The sequence below is a fragment of the Saimiri boliviensis genome, chromosome 4 (assembly GCF_048565385.1).
Source record: "Saimiri boliviensis isolate mSaiBol1 chromosome 4, mSaiBol1.pri, whole genome shotgun sequence".
Lineage (NCBI taxonomy): Eukaryota > Metazoa > Chordata > Mammalia > Primates > Cebidae > Saimiri > Saimiri boliviensis.
In genome coordinates, this window is record NC_133452.1 from 103,880,814 (window position 1) to 103,903,191 (window position 22,378).

The 22,378-nt window shown below is 43.3% G+C and overlaps 1 protein-coding gene across 11 annotated transcripts in view; it reads right to left on the reverse strand.

Annotated features, from left to right (window-relative positions):
• KIF6 (kinesin family member 6) overlaps positions 1-22,378 on the reverse strand; it is a 381,890-nt gene that overhangs the window by 38,031 nt on the left and 321,481 nt on the right. For all 11 annotated transcript variants that reach the window (XR_012517286.1, XM_003923246.3, XM_074397999.1 and 8 more), the window contains one exon: positions 13,590-13,640. Coding sequence is in view for 10 of the 11 variants with exons in the window: in XM_003923246.3 (XP_003923295.2) it covers positions 13,590-13,640 (51 nt within the window). In the remaining variant the exon portion in view is untranslated. The remainder of the gene's footprint in view (positions 1-13,589; positions 13,641-22,378) is intronic.

The following is a 22,378-nucleotide window of genomic DNA, read 5'->3' on the forward strand; positions in this document are numbered from 1 at the left end:
AAATAAATGAAAGACTTAAATATAAGATCTGAAAGCGTTAAACTACCAGAAAAAAACATAGGGGGAGAAGCTTAACAACATTGGTCCAGGCAATGATTTTTTGGCTATGACCCTGAAAGCATAGACAACAAAAACAAACATAGACAAATTGGATTATATCAGACTAAAAAGCTTTTGCACAGCAAAGGAAACAATCAACAGAGTAAAGAGATGACCAGAGGAAAACTATATTTGCAAACCATACATCTTACAAAGGGTTTATATTCAAAATATACAAAGGACACAAGCAACTCAACAGCAAGAAAACAAATAACCCAATTTAAAAAATGGGCAAAGGACCTGAACAGACATTTCTCTAATGAAGACAAACAAATGGCCAACAGGTTCATGAGAAAATGTTCCACATCCCTAATCATTAGGGAAATGCAAATTCAAATCACAATAAGATATCACCTCACACCTGTTAAAATGGCTATAAGAAAGATGAAAGATAAGTGCTGGTAAGGATGTGGAGAAAAGGGAACCCTTGTACACTGTTGGTGGAAATATAAATTAGTATAGCCGTCATAGAAAACAGTATGGATGTTCTTAAAAAAACTAAAAATAGAACCACCATGTGATCCAACAACCTTGCTTCTAGGTATATATTTGAAGGAACTGAAATCAGTATGTTGAAGAGATATCTGCATTTCCATGTTCATTGTAGCATTGTTCACAATAGCCAAGACATTGAATCAACCCATGAACAGATGAATGGATAAAGAAAATGTGGCATATAAACACAATGGAATAGTATTAACCCTTAAAGGAGAAGAAAATTCTATCATTTCCAACAACATGAATGAACCTGGAGGACATTATGCCAAGTTAGGTAAGCCAGGCACAAAAAGATAAATAGTGCATGATCTCACTTATATGTGGAATCTGATAAAGTTGAACTCATAGAAACAGAGGCTTGAATGGTGGTTGCAAGAAGTGGGAGGTCAGGAGAGGGAGGGTCAAAGGGTACAAGGTTTCAATTAGACAGGAGGAATGTTTTGGAGATCTATTGCACAGCAGGGTGACCACAATGAGTAGTAATGGATATTTTAAAATTGCTGGGAAGAGTAAGCTTCAAATATCTCACCACAAAAAAAAAAAAAAAAAAAAAAAAAGATGGGTGAGGCAAAGAATATGCTAATTAGTTTGATTCATACATTCCACATTGTATACATACATCAAAACATCACAATGTACTCCCAAAATATGCATAATTATGGCTTTTCAATTAAAAGTGATATTAAAACAAGCAAACAAAAATACCAAAAATGGTTGAGGAATGGCAAATTTGCTCCCTCTGCTTGAGCTGGGACATGGATCTCCTGCCCTTGGACGTTGGCACTTCCAGCACTCAGGCATTTGGACTCAGACTGGGACTTACATTTTTGGCTGTCCTGGTTCCCAGGCCTGCAGGTTTGGACTAGAACAACACCTAGGCTTTCCTGGACCTGCAGCCTGCAGATGGCAGATCATAGGATTTCTCAGCCTTCATACTGAGTGAGCCAATTCCTCATAATAAATCTCCACATATCAATATGTTTCCTATTGGTTCTGCTTATCTGGACAACCCTGACTTATACACAGGATGAGTGCTCTTTTTGGCTAAACCACAGTTGCCATTAGAGGCTGGCACCATGGCTGACACAGAGTCTTCCTCTGTTTTCCAGAATAGCTGGTGCCAAGCATTAAACCACTCAATGGGTCTGAAGCCTTGGCAATTGGGAACTGGCAGGGAAATGGTGTGGGGGCTCCTCCTCACTCCCAGCTTCTCCCTTGAGCATGGAAATTTGGCTAAGAAACTCATGTCACTGAAGCTGTGGATTAGAATTAAGTGGTGAGACATTGTTGATGGTTTTACAGAGTTACCTGAATTTTTTTGGAACCAACTGAGATGTCATCTCAGCCTCAGGGGTCAGCTGTATCCTTTATATCCTGCCTTATTTCAATGAGTCAACAATTTTATTTCTGAGAGAATAAAAACATCTGTAATCCATCCAAGCCCTCTCACGTCTCAGCACCAAGGTTGCAAGTGTTTCCCTGCATGTCTGAAGGATGCTTGCATTCACAGAGGTAATACTGTGACACTTGAGGGCTGTGAAGGGCTAGAGATTCATCTGTTTATTCAACAAGCAGTCAGTAAATGCCAGCTAAGTCTCAGGGACTGTGCCTGGCACTGGGCTATCATCTGGTGGTCCAATCACATCATTTCTTTTTCTTTTCTTTTCTTTTTCTTTTTTTTTGAGACGGAGTTTCGCTCTCTTTGCCCAGGCTGGACTGCAATGGTGTGATCTCAGCCCACTGTAACCTCTGCCTCCTGGGTTCAAGTGATTCTCCTGCCTCAGCCTCCTGAGTAGTTGGGATTACAGGCATGCACTACCATGCCTGGCTAATTTTGTATTTTTAGTAGAGATGGGGTTTCTCCATTCTGGTAAGGCTGGTCTCGAACTCCTGACCTCAGGTGATCCACCTGTCTCAGCCTCCCAAAGCGCTGGGATTACAGGCGTGAGCCACTGTGCCTGGCTGGCAAACCATGTCATTTTACAGATGTGGGAAGCTCAGCGCAGAGCCCCTTAGCTGCTTGGCAAATCTTTAAGGCAAAAATATGATTCCTAAGTCTCACTAATTTATTCAATAAACACTTATGGAGGACCTACCGTGTGACAGTCACTGTGCTTGGTGTTGGGGAAAGAAAGCTGCTCAGTCCAGTAGGAGAGACACAGACTAAATAATTAGTGTCTAGTGTGATGAGCTGCATCACAGAGGGACATGCAGAGTTCTGTGTGAGCCCAGAGGGAGCTCAGATAGCTCTGGGGAGGGGAAGTTTGCACTATCTGACTTTGGAAATGCTTAGAACAGAGCCATGATATCAGAAGAAAGAAGACACATTAGAAGCTGCAGAACTCTTTCTTCAAATACAAGCTTAGTGGAAAAAAAAAAAAAAGATCTGGAGTTGTTTTGGTTGAATTTGAGTGGGCAAAAACCCCAAGGCTGTGCTGTTTGCACCAGTGGCTGTCCTCACCCTTGCCTTGTGGTCCTGAAGGGGCTGTGGAGACCACCTAGGTTGCACAGAGTACATTTTGCAGACCACTGGAGCATTCCACTAGAGGATGCTGGAAGGTCCCCTTCAGTTTTTTTTTCTTTTTCTTTTCTTTTTTTTTAATTGCTCTGTTGCCCAGGCTGGAGTGCAGTGGCATGATCACAGCTCACAGCAGTCTTGACCTCAAGATATCTTCCCTCCTCAGCCTCCCGAGTAGCTAGGACTATAGGCATGTGCCACCACACCTGGCTAATTTTTTAATCTTTTGTAGAGACGAGGTCTTGCTATGCTGCCCAGGCTGGCCTCCCAGCTCCTGATCTCAAGCGATTCTCCTGCCTTGGCTTCCCAAATTACTCAGATTACAGACACGAGCCACTGTGCCTGCCCCCCTGCCCCCACCCCTTTCAGTTCTGTCTCAATCAGTGGTTCCTCTCCACATCCTTGGATTCCCAGTTTCACACCCTGGATCATGCTCGGTGCTCAGTAAAATCTGGGGAATAAATGGTTGACAGTTTGGCCTTTTGCTTTCTCTTAGATTTGTTGTCCCTAGGTGCAGAATTCCAAAAAGGATTTCAAGACTCATTGTTGACCAGTTTTATATCAAATGGGAGAAAGTGGCATCAACAGCCAAGGCTTGTCTTTGAAGAACAACAGGGATGCCACAAGAGGTCACTGCAGGAATGCCGGTTGGGGGAAAAGAGCCCTCTCAGGACTCAACCAGAACAAGGCAGTGAAACGGGGAGCCAGCAGCTTCAGAGCCTCTCTCTAAACCATAAGGCCCTTGCAGGGGATTCAGAGCTGCCTCCACCTGATTTCCCGGGTCAGGTAGTGAAACACCAGCAAGTGGCAACTGGGGGCCCCACATGGCATCACAGCCAAATGGCTTGTTCTTGGGGAGGTGCTTTTGTTCAAGGAGATTTTTGTTCCTGGGCAGTGAGAAGAGGGTGGAGGGAGGTAAAACAGGGGTAGTGTCCAAGAGGCAGTATTTGTGGGGGAATCTCAGCCATCCTTTGGAACTTGTTGATCTTATGTTTGTGGATATTTTCCTTTTTTAATTAATACTATTAGTATAACTATCTTCTATAACAGTATATGAAACATGCCTACAGTCGAGGAAATGGAATGTTCCAGTAAGCTCTGTTTTCACAGAAGTTGGGTCAAGGGGTAAACGCAGACAAAGGTGTATGGTGGCTTTCCAACACGGATTGCTTGTGTCAGGTGCATCTGTGAGCTTCTCAAAGGCAGTGATCCCCCCACCACAGAACAAAGTCACGGACGGACCACTTATCCCTAGGGGGCGAGGTGAGGTACACATGGTATGTGATCAGTGCAGGATTCTCTGGGCAGCCTCAGACCCAGCTGGGCAATGTCCACAGATGCTGACTCAAGAGTTGGCCAGGAAAACTCGTTAGGGGCTACAGCATGTGTACCCAGCAGAAAAAGCCTGGTGCAGGTGAGAGGTGAACAGGGCGGGTGTGTGAGGTGGTAGAGATTATTACTCATCTGTCAACTGGCCAATACTGAGGGGCTCAGAGTAGTGCCAGGGGTTTTTATTTTCCTAAAAGCCCTCTTTGACCAAGAGTTCTTTGCTCAGAAATATTCACTGGCTCAACTGCTCGCAAGACAAAAGCTTAAGTTCAAGGCTGTCACTGAGCTGGCCAGCCTACCACTTTAGTCTTTCCCTCAACAATTTTAAATCAGCTCCTTCCAGAAGGCCTTTCCCCACTACCACACCACCCCCCACATACAACATATCCATACGACACGCATACCACACACACATGCAAATATATACACCACACATACATTCACATACCACACACAAACACAACACACACACACAACACATAAAACATACCACATACACACACACCACATGCCACATATACATACAATACATATAACATACCCACACTGCACACACCACATATACATACCACACACATCTCATACACACACATCACACACATACAATACATACAACACACACCACATACACATGTACATGCCACATACACACACAAAACACATATCCCTACCACATGTACACATACCACATGCCATATATACACAGCACACATACACACACCACACACAGAAACCACACCATACACATACAATACACACAACATACCCACATCACACACTACATGCCACAGACATACTACACATACACACAACACATATCCATACCACATGCCACATATACACATCACACACATACACCACACACACAAACCACACACACTTACAATACATGCAACATACCCACAGCACACACTATATGCCACATATACATACCACACACACACAACACACATCCATGCCACATACACACACACCATGTGCCATATATACATACCACATACATACATACACAACACACACACACACACACACACCCCAGCTAACCCAGACTATACCCCACTCTTCTCTGTGGTTCAGAATCCTGCCCATTTCTCAAGACTCAGCCCAGGCCTGTGGTCTTGGTGACAACCCACCCCACTCGCCCTGGGGTCATTCCTGGTAAGATCGGGAAGTTCTCATGGCCTGTCCCTCTCACCTGACACATTTCACATGCTGCTTGGTACTGTGAAGTATCTTTTAAATTTTAACCACATGCACCTATTAAGAGTTTTGATTGTGAACCGAACAAGATCCAGTCCTGATCAAAAATATTGCTCAGAAGAGAGATTTGAGAGAGAGGCCATAGCCCATGTTCCTGGGGCTGGATTCTTCCGGTTTTAGTCCTGCTCTGTGTGGCCATCAGAAAGCTGAGTACCTGGAGCCTATTATCTGGGCTGCTCACATAAATGCTTTCAGTGAGTTATGCTTTAATGTCAGGCCTCTAGCTTTTATAGAGGGTCGATACAAGAATCATCTGGTTGAATAACATTTCAGTATCTTTTGTAAAACTGCAGCTGAAGACATCGTTCACTGTGTCACTCAGTGTCCTTTATACAAGGATCCCCACGATAAATTCTGGCTTCTATTTAGTTCCAGGAAGAAAATCTATTTTCTGCAGATAAATTAGTTAGTATGCTTCCTGCTGTCAGAAAATGAAAACTATGTAACTCTGGGTGCTTCTCTTTTTGCTTAGCAGCTAGACAAGAGAGAGCCAAATTTATTGCCTGTGTGTTGTAATTTGCTCAGCTGTAGAGTCCAAATGCACTTATGCCTTCTACTTCTTTTAAAGGCACTTATTTTATGTTCAAATGTCTCATTGTGCTTTTGCAAGATGTGTGAGTCTGGAAGTCACCTGGGGAAGCATTCATTTGGCCACTGACTTGGCCTATTTATTGCTTGTGCTGTCTGCTAGGGACTCGAAGATGAATTTGACTGCACCCAGCTTTCTTGGAGCTCACATTTTAGCATGGAGAAGAATATACATGGAAATTAATAATAATAAAATAGGGTTGGTGCCTTAATGGAGACCAGGAGGCGGAGGCAAAAGCAGATTTGGGGAGAAGGGGTCAGGGAAGGCTTCATGGAGGAGGGCAAGGTTGAATTGGTTTTGTGGCTATAGTGGGAAGAGGGCAGTGAATGGAAGAATATATATAGCTGACTCTGAAACTTAAAAAAAGGAGTTATCTTTTTATGCATATTTTAACTCATCCTGGTTAGACTGGAAACTCTTTGAGAGCAGGCACTGGATACAGCCCTCTGTGGATTCCATGATGCCCGGCAAAGTGCTAAAGGCGGTGCAGCGTGATGGCTAGAACACTACTCTGGAGCCAGGCTGCTGGCTTTGCGTCCACAGCTGAGCAAAGTTAGGCAGGTTTCCTTAACCCCTTTGGGCCTTAACTGTAAAGTGAGGAAAATAGTAATATCTACCTCATTGGGATGTGAGCATTAAAGAAAACACATGTAGAGAACTTAGTAACATGCCTGGCACATGGTAAAGTACTCAAGAAACATTTGCTGATTAGTCTTACTTACCTGCATTATCAACAATACTAAATCACTTAGGGTCAATAGTACAATAAAGTGGTAAAAACACACCTAACTGAATTCAGCAAAGCACTCTCAGCTCAGCTAGCTGAATCTAGTTGTTAGGATCATTTCTGAATGATGCCTAACTTAAAAATAACATTGTTAGCCGGGCGCGGCGGCTCAAGCCTGTAATCCCAGCACTTTGGGAGGCTGAGGCGGGTGGATCACGAGGTCGAGAGATCGAGACCATCCCGGTCAACATGGTGAAACCCCGTCTCTACTAAAGATACAAAAAATTAGCTGGGCATGGTGGCACGTGCCTGTAATCCCAGCTACTCAGGAGGCTGAGGCAGGAGAACTGCCTGAGCCCAGGAGGCGGAGGTTGCGGTGAGCCGAGATCGCGCCATTGCACTCCAGCCTGGGTAACAAGAGCGAAACTCCGTCTCAAAAAAAAAAAAAAAAAAAAAAAAAAAAAACATTGTTTTATTGTTTCCTGAAACTGTGTGGGAGTCAGCCCTCTTCCAAGTCCTGATGATGTTCTTAGAACTGGTTATTGATGTTTCTCTTAAAAGACACCCCTATCCCCCAGCTCTGACTGTCACATCAAGGGGGCTCACAGGGCACAATGCTTCTTCAGCCTTCTTTTTGTCTCCATGAGTTCCCCTGTCCACTAAGTTTTAAAAAGACCAGGGCTTGGTTTGGTAGATGTTTATGTTTCCTGATGTATCTTGGACGACTTGTAAATGAAGAAAGAACCATGGTCTGGATTTGCAGCCAGGAAAGAGTAGAAATTCTTATAAAGGACATGCACACACACGTGCACGTGCACACACACACACACAACTCTTGCCATGAAAGGGCCATCCGTATGCCAGTGGTGTAGTAGTAAATGTTTAATAGTCACTCTCTGGATCTGAAAATAAAAGTCTCATTTATAATACTTGCCAATTTCCTTGGTGTAAATACTTCCACCATGGCTGATTTTAAGCCACCAGTGTGATGTCGATAAATGTGGATTTGGGAAGAGACACACAGCAGCAGGACATCATACAGTATTCCCACCACACAGATATAGTGGATACAAACAACTTCAAAAGTACAGATAATAACAAAATGTAGTAAATTAACTAGGAAGTGAATTTTGAGTATCTGTTACCTTTGTTTCTTAATATAACTTGTTTAATTTTAAACTTGCATAATTTAATTTTAATCACATCTTTGTTTAAAAATGGCTCCCCAAATTCCTGGAATATTAACAATTTATGCTTTTATGCTACGGACTGGGCCAGCTCAGCACACCACTGGGAATGGCTTATCATTTCTTCCAAATGGTACTTCTCACATCACCATTGAATCTTTGTTCCTTTGGGATATAGGATTGCCTTTATAGTAATTTCCCTGGGCACACGTACACTTATACATCCAGAGACATATTCTTATGCCAAACATATGAGAAAAACTCTCCTGATCCAACTTGCTCATCATCCTTCCCCACAACAAACCCAAACCAATCATGCCCACACTTTCATAAAAATGTAGGAACATGTAGGCAAAAGAAACAGTAACAGAGGAAATACTGAGAATGGAGAGTAAGAGAAAGTGAAGAGAAGCAGACAAAGGGAACAGAATGAAAAGGGCAAAGGCTGTACAAGACATACAAAAAAGACAGAAATGAAAGGAGGCGTACCATTGAGTCACGTCTTTACTCCTACATCTGAGGCCTGAATTACAAAACATCAGGGAATCCAAATATACCCAGTAGGCTGCCTTTATTCCTACCAGAGCCTTCTGTCGTAGCCTTTAGCCCAACTGCTAGGATGAAGGGCAAGGGTTAAGGTTCTATAAACAATCTGTTGCCTTGAGAGGTTTCTCTCAATGAGGAGGATTCCCATCTGAAATCTGGTCACCTGGGACACATGAGCACTGGGAGTTCCAAATCTCCATCAGACAACCTCCTGAGGAGTTTGGACGGCAGCATGGCATTTCATCTCAGAATGGCAGCTGGGAGATGTTAACACTTATTCTCTAATTGGGATAGTACGCTTTTAAAATAAATAGGTATTTCAAATGCTCTTAATTAGACTTCCAGCCAAAGTGCTTTCCGTTTGAAGTTTGCTGATTACTTCAGGCAAAGCTGGGCGCTGCTGTACCTGACACCTGCTGTAATTCAGAAGACTCCCAGACAGATGAGCAGAGGAATTAAGGCACTAGCCTGTGATTGAAAATAATGCAGCAGTTTTCCACAGGCCTAGGGAGTGTCTGCCCTAGCTAGAAGGACCATCCCTCAGAGGGGGTGGGGACTGGACAGCAGAAAGGATGGAAGATCTCTTGCCCACAAAGCCGTGGAAATGGCTTCCCATGTCCAAGATGAAAATTGCCCCTAGAGTTGAGTGGTATTTTTCACATCATTGTTTCTTTATTTTTTTTATTTTGAGACGGAGTTTCGCTCTTGTTACCCAGGCTGGAGTGCAATGGCACGATCTCGGCTCACTGCAACCTCCACCTCCTGGGTTCAGGCAATTCTCCTGCCTCAGCCTCCCGAGTAGCTGGGATTACAGGCATGCACCACCATGCCCAGCTAATTTTTTGTATTTTTAGTAGAGACGGGGTTTCACCATGTTGACCAGGATGGTCTCGATCTCTTGACCTCGTGATCCACCCGCCTCGGCCTCCCAAAGTGCTGGGATTACAGGCTTGCGCCACCATGCCCGGCCGTTTCTTTATTTTTAAGTTTCCATTTTCAAATTTTAGATTTGGGAGTACATATGCAGGTATATTGCATGATGCTGAGGTTTGGGCTTGTATTGATCTCATCACCAAGGTAGTGAACACAGAAACCAATAGAAGTTTTTCAGCCCTTGCTCCCTTCCCTCCCTCCCTCCCTTGGAGTCTCTGGTGTTTGTTGTCTCCATCTTTCTGTCTGTGTGAACTCAAGATTTAGCTTCCACTTTTAAGTGAGAAGATGCGGTATTTGGTTTTCTGTTCCTGAGTTAATTCATTTAGGTTAATGGCCTACAGCTGTATTCATGTTGCTGCAAAGGATGTGATTTTGTTCTTTTTTATGGCTGTGTAGTATTCCATGGTGTGTACCACATTTTCTTCATCTAGCTCACCATTGATGGGCACCTCGATTGATTCCATGTCTTTGCTATTGTAAATAGTGCTGCAAGGAACATATGTATGAGTGCATATGTTTTTTGGTAGAATGATTTATTTTTCTTTTGGTATACACCCAGAAATGGGATTGCTGGGTTGAATTGTAGTTCTATTTTTAGTTCTTTGAGAAATCACCAAACTGCTTTCCAGAGGGGGTGAGCTAATTTGCATTCCCACCAGCAGTTTATAAATGTTCCCTTTTCTCTGCAACCTGGCCAACATCTGTTATTTTTTTACTTTTTAGCAATAGCCATTCTGATTGGTGTGAGATGATATCTCATTGCAATTTTAATTTGCATCTTTCTGATGATTAGTGATGTTAAACATTGTTTCACATGTTTTTTGGCCACTTATATGTCTCCTTTTGAGAAGTGTCTGTTCCCGTCTTTGCCCACTTTTTAATAGGATTTTTTTTTCTTATTGATTCATTTAAATTCCTGATAGATTCTAGATATTAATCCTTCATTGGATGCATAGTTTGAAAATATTGTCTCCCATTCTGTAAGTTGTCTATTGACTCTGTTGAGAGTTTCTTTTGCTGTGCAGAAGCTCTTTAGTTTAATTAGGTACCATTTGTCCTATGTTTGATTTTGTTGCATTTGCTTTTGTGGTCTTTGTCATGGATTCATTGCCTAGACCAACGTCTACAAAAGTATTTCCCAGGTTTTCTTCTAGAATTTTAACAGATTGAAGTCTTACATTTAAGTCTTTAATCCATCTTCCATTAATTTTTGTATATGGTTGGAGGTAGGGGTTTAGTTTCATTCTTCTCTGACTGGTTAGCTATTTATTGAATAGGGTGTTCTTTTCTCACTATTTTTCTCATTGTTTATATAAATGAATGGCCATAAATAGAGCTACCATTTATTGAATAGGGTGTTCTTTTCTCATTGTTTATTTTTGTTGACTTTGTAGGAGATCAGTTGGTTGTAGGTGTGTAGCTTTATTTCAGGAGTCTTTGTCCAGTTCCATTGGTCTGTATGTCTGGTTGTATACTAATATCATAGTGTTTTGTTTAGTGGAGACTTGTAGTTTAGTTTGAAACTGGGTAATGTGATACCTCCACCTTTGTTCTGTTTGTTTAGGATGGCCTTGGTTATTTAGGCTTTTTTATGGTTCCATATGAATTTTAGAACAGTTTTTTTTCCTAATTCTGTGAAAAATGACATTGGTAATTTGACAGAAATAGCATTGAATCTATAGATCGTTTTGGACATTTTAACAATATTGATTCTTCCAATTCATGAGCATGGAATACTTTTCCATTTGTCTGTGTTACTTGTGATTTCTTTCAGCAGTGTTTTGTAGGTCTCCTCATAGAGATCTTTTATCTTTGTCCTTAGGTGCATTCCTAGATATTTTTATTTTTTGTCGCTATTGTAAATGGGATTGCATTCTTGATTTTCAGCATGAAAGTTTTTGGCATATGGAAATGATACTGATTTTTGTACATTCATTTTGTATCCTGAGACTTTGCTGAAGTAGTTTACCAGGTCTCGGAGTCTTTTGGCTTAGGGTTTTCTAGGTATACAGTCATAGTAGCAAAGAGAGATAATTTGACTTTTCTTTTCCTGTTTGGATGCCTTTTCTTTCTTTCTCTGGCCTCGTTGTTCTGGCTAGGACTTCCCAGATTGTTGTTTCTATGGAACCAGAAACATGAAGGCTGAAGAAGAGGACAGATGTTTCAGGGCCAGGTGGCAGCTCTTGGGGATGACTCCACATCCAGGGACCTGCCCAGGGTGAGCATGAAGCAGGATACAGAGGCCCATAAGGTCACCTTCGTACAGTTTTCCAGCAGAGGTCGTTTTACCTTCTCAAGCCTGGCCCAAGGAGTTGGGGCCCTGGGTCACCCTGGCTCTTTGTTTAAGACACTTTGCAGAATCTCAATTCTAAGTGTGTGCTCAAGTCTCTGGAAGTGGGAGGGCAGTGTACCTGACCCCTGAGTCCCAGGGCCAACAGTGGGAAGCTCAGAGCTCTAGTCACTACGGCTTAGGTGCCCTTGTCCTATGTTTCTTATGTAATCAGTAGTTATTCTATATCATCATTATTACTACTGAAACTAAACAACCAACTTTCATAATAATACAAGCTACAAGGTCAAATGAGCCATTGCCATGACTTTAGGGGCTCTCCCCCATTTCCCCACCATTGGCCTGTGTGCTGGATTTCTCCAATTGCAGGTCACTGAGGGCTCACGTCATCTCAAGTCTCACAGGGAACATTTTTTTTTGGTCTGGAATACATGAGTTTCTTTCTTCTTTCTTTCTTTCTCTTTTTTTTTTTTTTTTTTTTTTTTTTTTGAGATGGAGTCTCGCTCTGTCTCCAGGTTAGAGTGCAATGGCATGATCTTGGCTCACTACAACCTCTGCCTCCCAGGTTCAAGCAATTCTCCTGGCTCAGCCTCCCATGTAGCTGGGACTACAGGCATGCACCACCATGCCCAGCTAATTTTTGTCAAGACGGGGTTTTACTATATTGGCCAGGATGGTGTCCATCTCTTGACCTCGTGATCCACCTGCCTCAGCCTCCCAAAGTGATGGGATTACATGTGTGAGCCACTGTGCCTGACCTCTGAATTTCTTATTTAATCCAAGCTTCCCACAAATTGTTGGTCCCAGCTAGCTGGAGAGGCAACAAGGTAGTTCTTCCCAGGAACTGGTGGTTACCAGTCCTCTGTGAGGTATACTTTTCTCCCAGGTGACTTCATTGGGTCACAAAAGGGTGTTTTCTGCAGATGTCCACCGCTTAAAAGGTGCCAAGGGCCACTTAGAATATGACTGTCCTGGTTTAGTCTTTGCATTCTTCATGTGTTGAAGTGGGCTGATCATTGCAATGGGCAGTAAACAGTATGAGAGCTAAGAGCACCAAGCTTGGACTCAGACAGAACTGGGTTCAAATCCTTGTTTCAACACTCACTGGCTACATGACCTTGGGAAGGCACTGAATCTCCCCCATCTGGTAAATGCACTTACCTCTTTGACACTGTGGATGGAAGGAGCCTGCATATGAGGCTGTGCAACAGACATGAGTCTGTAAACATATACTCTTTTCATCATCAATCATTAACTATTTCTGTTAGGATTAGTTAGTAGTGGCTCTGAAAAGTTCAGTTAAGACCCTGAGGAGCTGGGACACAAGGGATGAATTTAGGTTGGGGATACGGGGTGGGAAAGGTGAAGGGGATGAGGCAACAGATGGAAGGGTAGGGTGCCAGGTGCTAATAGCCAGGTACAAGAACATGGGCTGGGGAAATGGGTCCATAGAGGGGGAGCATCCAAGGAAAGCTGTGTGGATAGCAACCCTTGCCGTCTTTAACCTCAGATAGTGTTTTAAATGAGGTATCTTTTAGCTGGGTTTGGAGTCCCAAAATCAGGTCAGTTTATATTACCTTCATCTTCTTCCTGCAGATCCTCCTTTTACCTACCTAGAGCTACTTGCTGTATATGCCGCTGGGTGATTTCTTCCTTCAGGTGACCTGCCAAAGACACAAAGGAAAACTACCAGTGGGTTTCCAATGGGCTGGAGGAAGACTGCCTCAGGAGCATGTGGCAAGCTACAGAAAAAAAAAAAAAGGTAGAGTAAGGGAGACAAAAGCAGGCATAGCTTCCAAGAAATGCCCTTCCGTGCCATAGATAGGGTCGGAAGAAGAGGTTACAAAGGCCTAGGTGTTGGCACATGAGTGCAAATACACATTTCACCCTTGAGTTCAATCATCTTAGGGTTCGATTATCTTAGTCCATCAACCGTAACTTTTGCTGAGGCCCTGTTCTCTTAAATAGTTCTTTCTATTATTAATAAAGGGAAAGGCAGAATTTGGCCTTTTAATAATTTTTAGGCCTACTTTGAAATCCACTGATTTCTTTAAGCTATATGAAACTGCGTCAAATAAAAAAAGATGGTGGTTTTAGCTGACTAACCCTAATTGTTGATCATTTGGTATGAAACTCCTGTAATTCTAGTTTACATTAATAAAGCTATGGTGCACAGAGAACAGTGATAATTTCCTATAGGAAGGTGATTGTTTGACTGTGCTCTACAAGTGAGGAGACTTCAGCTGGTATTTGTTCAGGGAGTTACTCTGCATAAGGAACAATTGCAAAATAGAAAATATGTGGAAGATGGTGACTGGAATGGTGAGGGGTCTGAAACTATGCCATATGAGAAATAGTTAAGGTGACTTGAGACATTTAGATGGAGAAGACGAGACTTGGAGAGGAGGAGTGGAGATAATTGCTGTCTTTGAATATCTGGATTGGCATATGAATTATAAACAGTTTTGTTTTTATCTTACTCTTGAGGGCAGGAGTTAAGTCAAATGAATGCAGACTTGGGGCTCAATACAAGGAAGAAACAGCTATCAAGGAGGACTGTCTCAAAATGGATTAAGTTGTCTCAAAATGGATTAAATCTTCTGGCAAAGCAGTGAGCCCCTTCCTGAAAGTGTTCAAGCAAACGCTGGGTGACCATCTGTTGGGTTGTTAGAGTGAGAATTCCTGCCCTGGATAGGATCTGGAGGCAATGACCTTCAGGCTTCCTCTGTCTCTAAAATTCCTTGATTTCGTGCTTGAAGGATGGATGAAACAGCAGCCCGGAGTTTGTTTAAGTCCAAGGGCTCAGCACACTTGTTAAAATGTCAGTGTTGTCTGCATTGCATGTCCCATTTGGTTGGGGGGATGTGATCGGGACACTGGGGGATTCCAAGAAAGCTTGGAAAACTCATTGCTTTCTTGTCTAAGGTATTTCTTTCCTCATGTAAGTACATTCTATTCTTCCAAGGGTATAGCTGAATTGAGGATTCAAAAGATACGTAGACAAGGAAGCAGCCACAAGAGTTTTTTTTTTTTTTTTTTTTTTGAGACAGAGTTTCGCTCTTGTTACCCAGGCTGGAGTGCAATGGCGCAATCTCGGCTCACCGCAACCTCTGCCTCCTGGGTTCAGGCAGTTCTGCCTCAGCCTCCTGAGTAGCTCGGATTACAGGCATGTGCCACCATGCCCAGGTACTTTTTTGTATTTTTAGTAGAGACGGGGTTTCACCATGTTGACCAGGATGGTCTCGATCTCTTGACCTCGTGATCCACCCGCCTCGGCCTCCCAAAGTGCTGGGATTACAGGCTTGAGCCACCGCGCCCGGCTGAGAATTTTTTTTACTTACGGAGAGTTCTAGGGCACTCCTAGCATGTTATGACTGGGAGGGATGGCAGAGGCCATTCAGTTCAACTTTGCACCCAATTTAGGAATCCCTTCTACAGAAGGAAATGGGCATTTCCCTTCTGACTTGCAGGTATTCAAGGTATTCCATTAAGTTATATATAAGGAATTAATTTTATAGACTTGCACCTAGTTCCCTATACTTCAGCTATTTGCCTGGCCTGTTCTCAGATCAGCACAGAAAAAGATCCTCTTTCATTGTCAGTGAGAGCCCTTCACACATCTGAGGATGCTATGATTGATTTCTCTACTTCGACTTGCCCTCTCTTAAGGACTGGTCAAACATCACCAGTCCTTAAGTGATACCTTGGAGGCTACTGTCTCCAGGCACATCATTGTCTTGGGTGAGGGTCTAGGGCACCTGTATGTCTGTGCCTTGGTCTCCATGTGTCCCCACTGGAGTAGATCATGCATAGAAAGCATGGCAGGCATTGGGCCTAAGCAATGACTGCACCCTTATTCCATGTGAGGGAAGAGTGGGGACTTCAGAAGTGTGCTGAGGGGGACTTGGAGAAGTGGAAACTTGGCCCAGTGATGAGTATTGGTGAACCTGGATCCAAGAGGGGAAAATGACTTGACACCTGAGCCAGCCACAGCCCCAAATGGATCTTTTCCCCACTCGGTGCGACTTGACCCTTATTGTCCATATCAGCAGAGTAAAGAAATTGGGGACATAAGGCTGCTGCTGGACTGGGACTCTAGGCTGCATCAAACACTGCTGAATTGAATTTTAAGACAGAACAGCACATGCATGCTCCAAATTAAAGGAGATATTGCTCCAGCACACCACTTGGAAACATTTCTTGATTTAGAATGGGTCATCAAAGCCTTTTTAATCCTGCAGTATGGAGAACCAGTGGTGCTTTGGTATCCTCCCTATTTCCTGGGTATCTGGCACAGCCTTACACCATAAGCCTCTCATATGCCTGAGTACTGCCTTTCTAATGAGCCCGGACAGTGGCTTGCTCCTTTAGAGCATACAGTGGGTCACGCTGCTCCATGGAAAACTACCTCCCTGATAACAAGCCTCCCCAATAGTAAGCCTTCCTGACGATGGGCCTTGTGGACCACATGCCTCCTGACACATGCTTCCTCAAGTCTGTGCTTCCCAACCCCATGCACTGACCACAGTAGGTGCATTCAACCCTTTGTTTCCCAAGCCCTAGGAAGCCCTAGGGAAGCTTGTTTTTGGAATGACAGGGTTAAGGATTCTTTACCACCCCTGGTTTAGGAGGAGCTGCTCAGGTAAATAAAGAGGAAATTTTGCCACCACAAACATAAATAGTCTCAGAACAATGAGGCACTCCCAGGGGACAAAAAGTGGGTCTTTATAATATTACATATGGATAAAGACTGTTTTACAATGTGGTTAGTGATATTCAGTTTTGGTGAATTGACTGACATCTTCCACCACGTGGCAACCTTTTTTAATTTCCCCAGACAAGCTTCCAAAAATAGCCTTATGGCTGATACCTAATTGCATTTTCTAACAGAGCTATTCTTCATGTGCAGATAACGGTCTCTGTAACCTGCTGGATCTTGCAGCTCCATGGGTTTTGGCAAAAGAAGGAGTTGAGGGGGATTGCAGAATTCACTCAGCATGCAGCTTGCTGTCATTACCAGGGTGATAAATTTGCTGGTTTTGGCCTAGGTTCCTGGACACATCCCCATCCAGAGGTATGGAAAAGAGATGAAATGGAAACAGAGAACTCCCAGCCTGAGGCTGGAGACAGTCTGGGAGGGAAGTAAGGAGCCCAGATTGGGGCTGAAAACCAAAAGGGCAGGGGAGGGAGGGAATGCTCTGCCTGCATGAGTGTCCATAATTAGTACTTTTTCCTCTAGTAATTGACCACAGTACATGCTAGAAACACCTTCTCTCCCTTTTGATTCATTAATTGATGGAATGGAGGTGGCAGCGGGGAGCAGAGCTTATAGTAATCCATGGGAAAGCTACAGAGGAGAGGAGTGACCTTAAATATGACCGGGAGCAGGGTACATGGAGGTGGTGCTCCTTGTGGTGTATGGGTTTTCTCTGTTACCGAGTAGTTTTAGGGAAAGTATTAACATAATGCAGAAGTGAAACTGATTTTTTTAAATATCAATATACAGTCTTTTGAATAAAACAATTTTCCATAAGCTTCACACTTTATTTTGCATGCATGCTAGTTTGAGATTGTTCACCACGTGAAGGCTGCTTGGCTGGCCCAGAGGAGAGCTATTCACTTAAGAGCTATTCACTTACAACTCCCTGAGTGGCTGTCTGCTGCTCCTGCAATTTCTGTGATGCTGTGCCTCATTAAAAATGCTTATGTTGCTATCAAGCAACAAATACTTATCTCTCATCTACTATAGGTTAAGCACTATGTTCTAAGTGCTGTGGAATACACACACTCATAGACAGCTCTATCTCAGCCTAGGAAAGTCAGTGCGGTATAGAAATTGGCAAATAGGTGGCCCGTGTGCTCTTTCTATTAAATGCTGGACCAACGGCTGGCCTGGCTCCTTTATCAGGGATGGTTTGCTTTTCTGCTGAGCCTGACTTTGGCTCTTCCATACAGTACTCTGCACAGCTATAGCCCATCACTTGGAGTTGGGCTTGAGATATAGCAAACCTCTTTGCCATTTCAGTTATTCTAGAAAATGGTTGCAAGTCTGATCCGGGTGTGGTGGCTCACGCCTGTAATCCCAGCATTTTGGGAGGCCGAGGTGGGTGTATCACCTGAGGTCAGGAATTTGAGACCAGTCTGGCCAACACGGTGAAACTCCGTCTCTACTAAAAATACAAACATTAGTCAAGCATGGTGGCAGGCACCTGTAATAATCTGATGTACTCGGGAGGCCAAGGCAGGAGAATCACTTGAACCCAGAGGCAGAGGTTGCAGTGAACCGAGATAGTGCCACTGAACTCCAGCCTGGGCAATGGAGTGAGACTCTGTCTCTGGAAAAAACAAAAAAGAAAAAGAAAATAATTATGAATCTGATGAATCCGGAGGTAGACAGAGTTGAGTTCAAATCCCAGTTTTGCTACTTCTTAGTTGGATGGGCTAATTAACATCTCTAAGCCTCACTGCTATCATTTGAAAAATGGAAATAATACTATAATGGCAATAACATCTGTTTTACTATATCTCAAGATCTTTCGGAGGAGCAAGGGATAACACACCAGCATGTATGATATACCACGCTGGTTTCAGGCATTCAGGCACTTTCAGACATATTGGAAAGATACTACGTGGTTAAGATGACAGGCCAAGCGGCTAAACGTCAAATCAATGGTAGAGATACATTTAGAGGAGGGAAAGGAGACATTGGAAAACGCGTAATTACTGCAGGCGAATCGAGTAGGCTCACAAAAGAGCAAGGGCTTTAAGGTGGGCTTGGGAAGGGCACCCTAGTCTGAGAGAACTGCTGGGACGGTAACGAAGGCCAAGTATCTACCGGTTTGGGACAGGGGTGACCAGGGAAGGCTGAGTGGAGGCCTGGGGCTGGGGAAGACTGAGTTGTATTCACACTGGAGTCTGGGGTCCTGGATAATTACTAAGAGCTCTGGACCCACGAAAACTCTGTTTGTCTGTTTGACTATACTACCAGAGGGTCTGGGCAAAATCAGGTTAAAATAAACATCAGTTTTAGAACTGGGATGTGGGGAGAATATGTAGAATATGTTTCCTGCCTGAGGGGCCTCTTTGAAATGGAAGGTCTAGTTAAGATTCTCTGAACTCAGAGTGTCAATTTCAGCCGTGATGTGAGAAGCCAATTTTTTTTTTGTATTAACACAGAGGATCATGATAACAAAAAGGTTAGATCCCTATAGGCTGTGTGTAAAGCTATTTATAAAAATAATGAGCCTAGAATAAATTGTGTGCTCCTTACATGGATTTCCAAATAACAGGAGTATGCAAATTCTTTGAAACCTTAAAATCAGACATACTCATGTCCCCTTTTGCTGATCTATATTTCACCGGGCTTTATCCAAACTTGTTGGTATACTGTGAAAATCTAGTGAGGCAGGAACCACCTCTTCTCACCATAGCAGTGGTGGATAAAATGGAAAAGAGACTGTCAAGAAGGCATTCCTGGATTAGATTATGAGACATATTTCTGAGGACCAGAAGTAGGACGGAAATGCAAAAATAGTGAGTGGAGCTGAGGTCTTGAGCTTGCAAAGCACTGGTTCCAGAAGTAAGGAAGTGACTAACAGGGTGCCATGCAAAACAGGGTGAGAGTCAGGCACACTGAAGCTGCAGGCTGGAGTGAGACTCCCTACCACTCAACCTGTGAGTGAAAGGGGATGGAAAAAACGAGCACCAGATGCTGCTTGGGGCTATGGTTTCCAATTCAATAGAAGCCCAAGGAGGAAGAAACATACAAACTCAGCCTCTCTCCAGTTGCTAAGCCCAGCTGCTCACTGGCTCTATACAGGGTCTGCTCATCTCCAGTACTGTTATGGAACAGCCACTCCAAATTGTCTTTGCCGGAGCTCGTTCTGGATTGGGGGCCTGGAGGGTTTATCAGCCAGAGAGGGATGAGCACAAAGAGAGAGTAAGAGAAATAAATAAAATGTGTTTCAGTAAAAATGGCCTGCCCACCAAAAAATGCCAAAATATATGAATAAATCTAATGCTAAAAAAAGATAGTCAATAGTTGGAATATGAATTTGTTACAGATGAAAGTAATTTTCTGGGCAGGCAGATGAAGACATTTGCGATGCAGAAGCACAGAGGGTTGAATTAATTTTACTCTTCAGTTTAGGGTACACCATCCCCATCAGCCTGGGCAATGCCTCTCCTGTATGTTTCTACGTATGGTATAGGAGTATGTATACATATACATGTATGTATATATATATGCATGCAAGTGTGTGTGTGTATGTATACATGTATTTTGGCCCTAATGCCTCATGTCCGATTCTCATTCTCCTCTTCTTCCAACAGGCAACCATTCTAATTAATTTGAAGTATATGCTTTTACTGTAGGTATTCTTACAATTTGTAATAAAGTTTTCTGTGTAGTTTTAAGCTGGGAAAGTAATATTGTACTATAGATCCCATTCTGTTTCTTACTTATTTGTTAGTACTGTTTTTGACATCTAACTGTTTTGTTGTATATGCATCTGATTCTCAGTTTCTGACTGCCACATCCATTCCACAGAATGTACCCCAACTTTTACTTCTACTTTCTGATAGTTGAATAACTGGATTGCACCTCACTTCCACTAATGTGACCAGTGCTGCGATGACCATCCCTAAACATGTCGTCTGATAAATCTGTGAGAAAATTTATCTGCTGGGTCTCAGCAGAATTTGCGTAATTAATTGGAGTGCTGCCCTCCATAATGATTGTGCTAGTCTATCAGCCCAAGGCAAAGATCTTGTTGAGGACACTTAATGAGATTAATGAAGGGATAGATTTTTCTTTAAAAAGAATAAGACATCATGTGACAATGGGTATAAATGATATAAGAATAGTGGATGGAATAGAAATTTTGAAATGAAAATTAGTCACTGAAACCAATAAAAAGTACAGAGAATAAGGGAATAAACCCTAGACAAGGCAAATTTCAAAAGTGAATTAGTGAATTGGAAGACAGATGGAAAAACTCAAACACAGAACAGAAAGCAAGAGAATAAAAATGGGGAAAGCAGTTAAAAGTCACAGAGAAGAGACTGAGAGGCTTCCTCATTTGCCTAGAATTCTAGAAGAAGAGAATGGAGGCAAATGGTAAAGAAGCAGTATTTGAAGAGATAGCAGTTGAGATTTTCCAGCATTTGAGAAAAATATAAGCCTTTGGGTTGAAAGTGCAGTTTGAGTGTTGAGCAAGATAAATAAAAACAAATCCAACCCCAGACATATAATAATAAAATTACAGAACTTCAGGGAAACAGAAGCACTATTAACAGCTTCCAGGGGACCTGCAAAGGAGCAACTTAGATGATCGCCCACTCCTCAGTGACAACCACAGGTGCTGGGAGACGGTGGAGAGAAACAACTGTCAATGTGAATTTTATTCATATCCAAACTATCATTCATGGGTGAGGGCACAATAAGGAAATTATCAGTCATAAAAGGATAAAGAACATTTACCACCCACAGACCCTCTCTCCCTAAAAACACTCAACTGAGAGGCAGCCAAGCCGGGAAGGTGAGTGCGTGGACTCTGGAGCCAGACCCCATGGGTCTGCATCCAGTTGGGCCACGTGCTGTGTAACCTTCTGCAAGTGACTGAATGTCAGTGTGCCTCAGTTTTGACATCTGAAAAATGGGGATAATAGCATTTGTGCTGTGAGAATTGAATTAGGTCACAGGTGTAAAGTGCTTAAGGAGTTCCAGACGTATAATAAAAACTGTATAAGTGTCAAAGTTGTTATGATCAGCAAGAAGAAAAATAAATACAAAGGTGTGGGATAAAAGAAATAATAGCAGAATTCCACCAAGATGGCTGAATAGGAACAGCTCTGAGTGCAGTACCCAGCGAGAGCAATGCAGAAAGCAAGTGATCGCCACATTTCCAACCGAGGTACCAGGTTCATCACTGGTTGGACAGTGAGTGTAGCCCTAGGAAGGCAAACTGAGGCAGGGTGGGGTGCTGCCTCACCTGGGAAGTGCAACAGGCTGGAAGGCCCCCCCTCCTACCCAACAGAGGTCATCAGGGACATTCTGGCCACTCCAGAGCTCCAGTTCAGATGGTGCGCTTCTCCTGCGGTCTTTGCAGCCCACAGACCAGGAGATTCCTGCCTGCCAACAGGTGCTGTGGGTTTCCTGGGCAAATCTGGGCAGCTGATTCAGCCAGCGCTGTGAATTCCCAGCACAAATCTGAGCAGCTGTTTTGACTGGCACCTGGAGTGCTTGCAAGACAGAGTCACCCACACCCCTGAGAGAAAGGAGGCTAAAGGTGGGAAACCAGGTGATCTGGCTCTGTGAGTCCTACCCCCATGGAGACCAGCAAACTGAATCCCACTGGCTTGGGATTTTCACAGCAATCATGGCAGTTTGAGCTCCACCCTG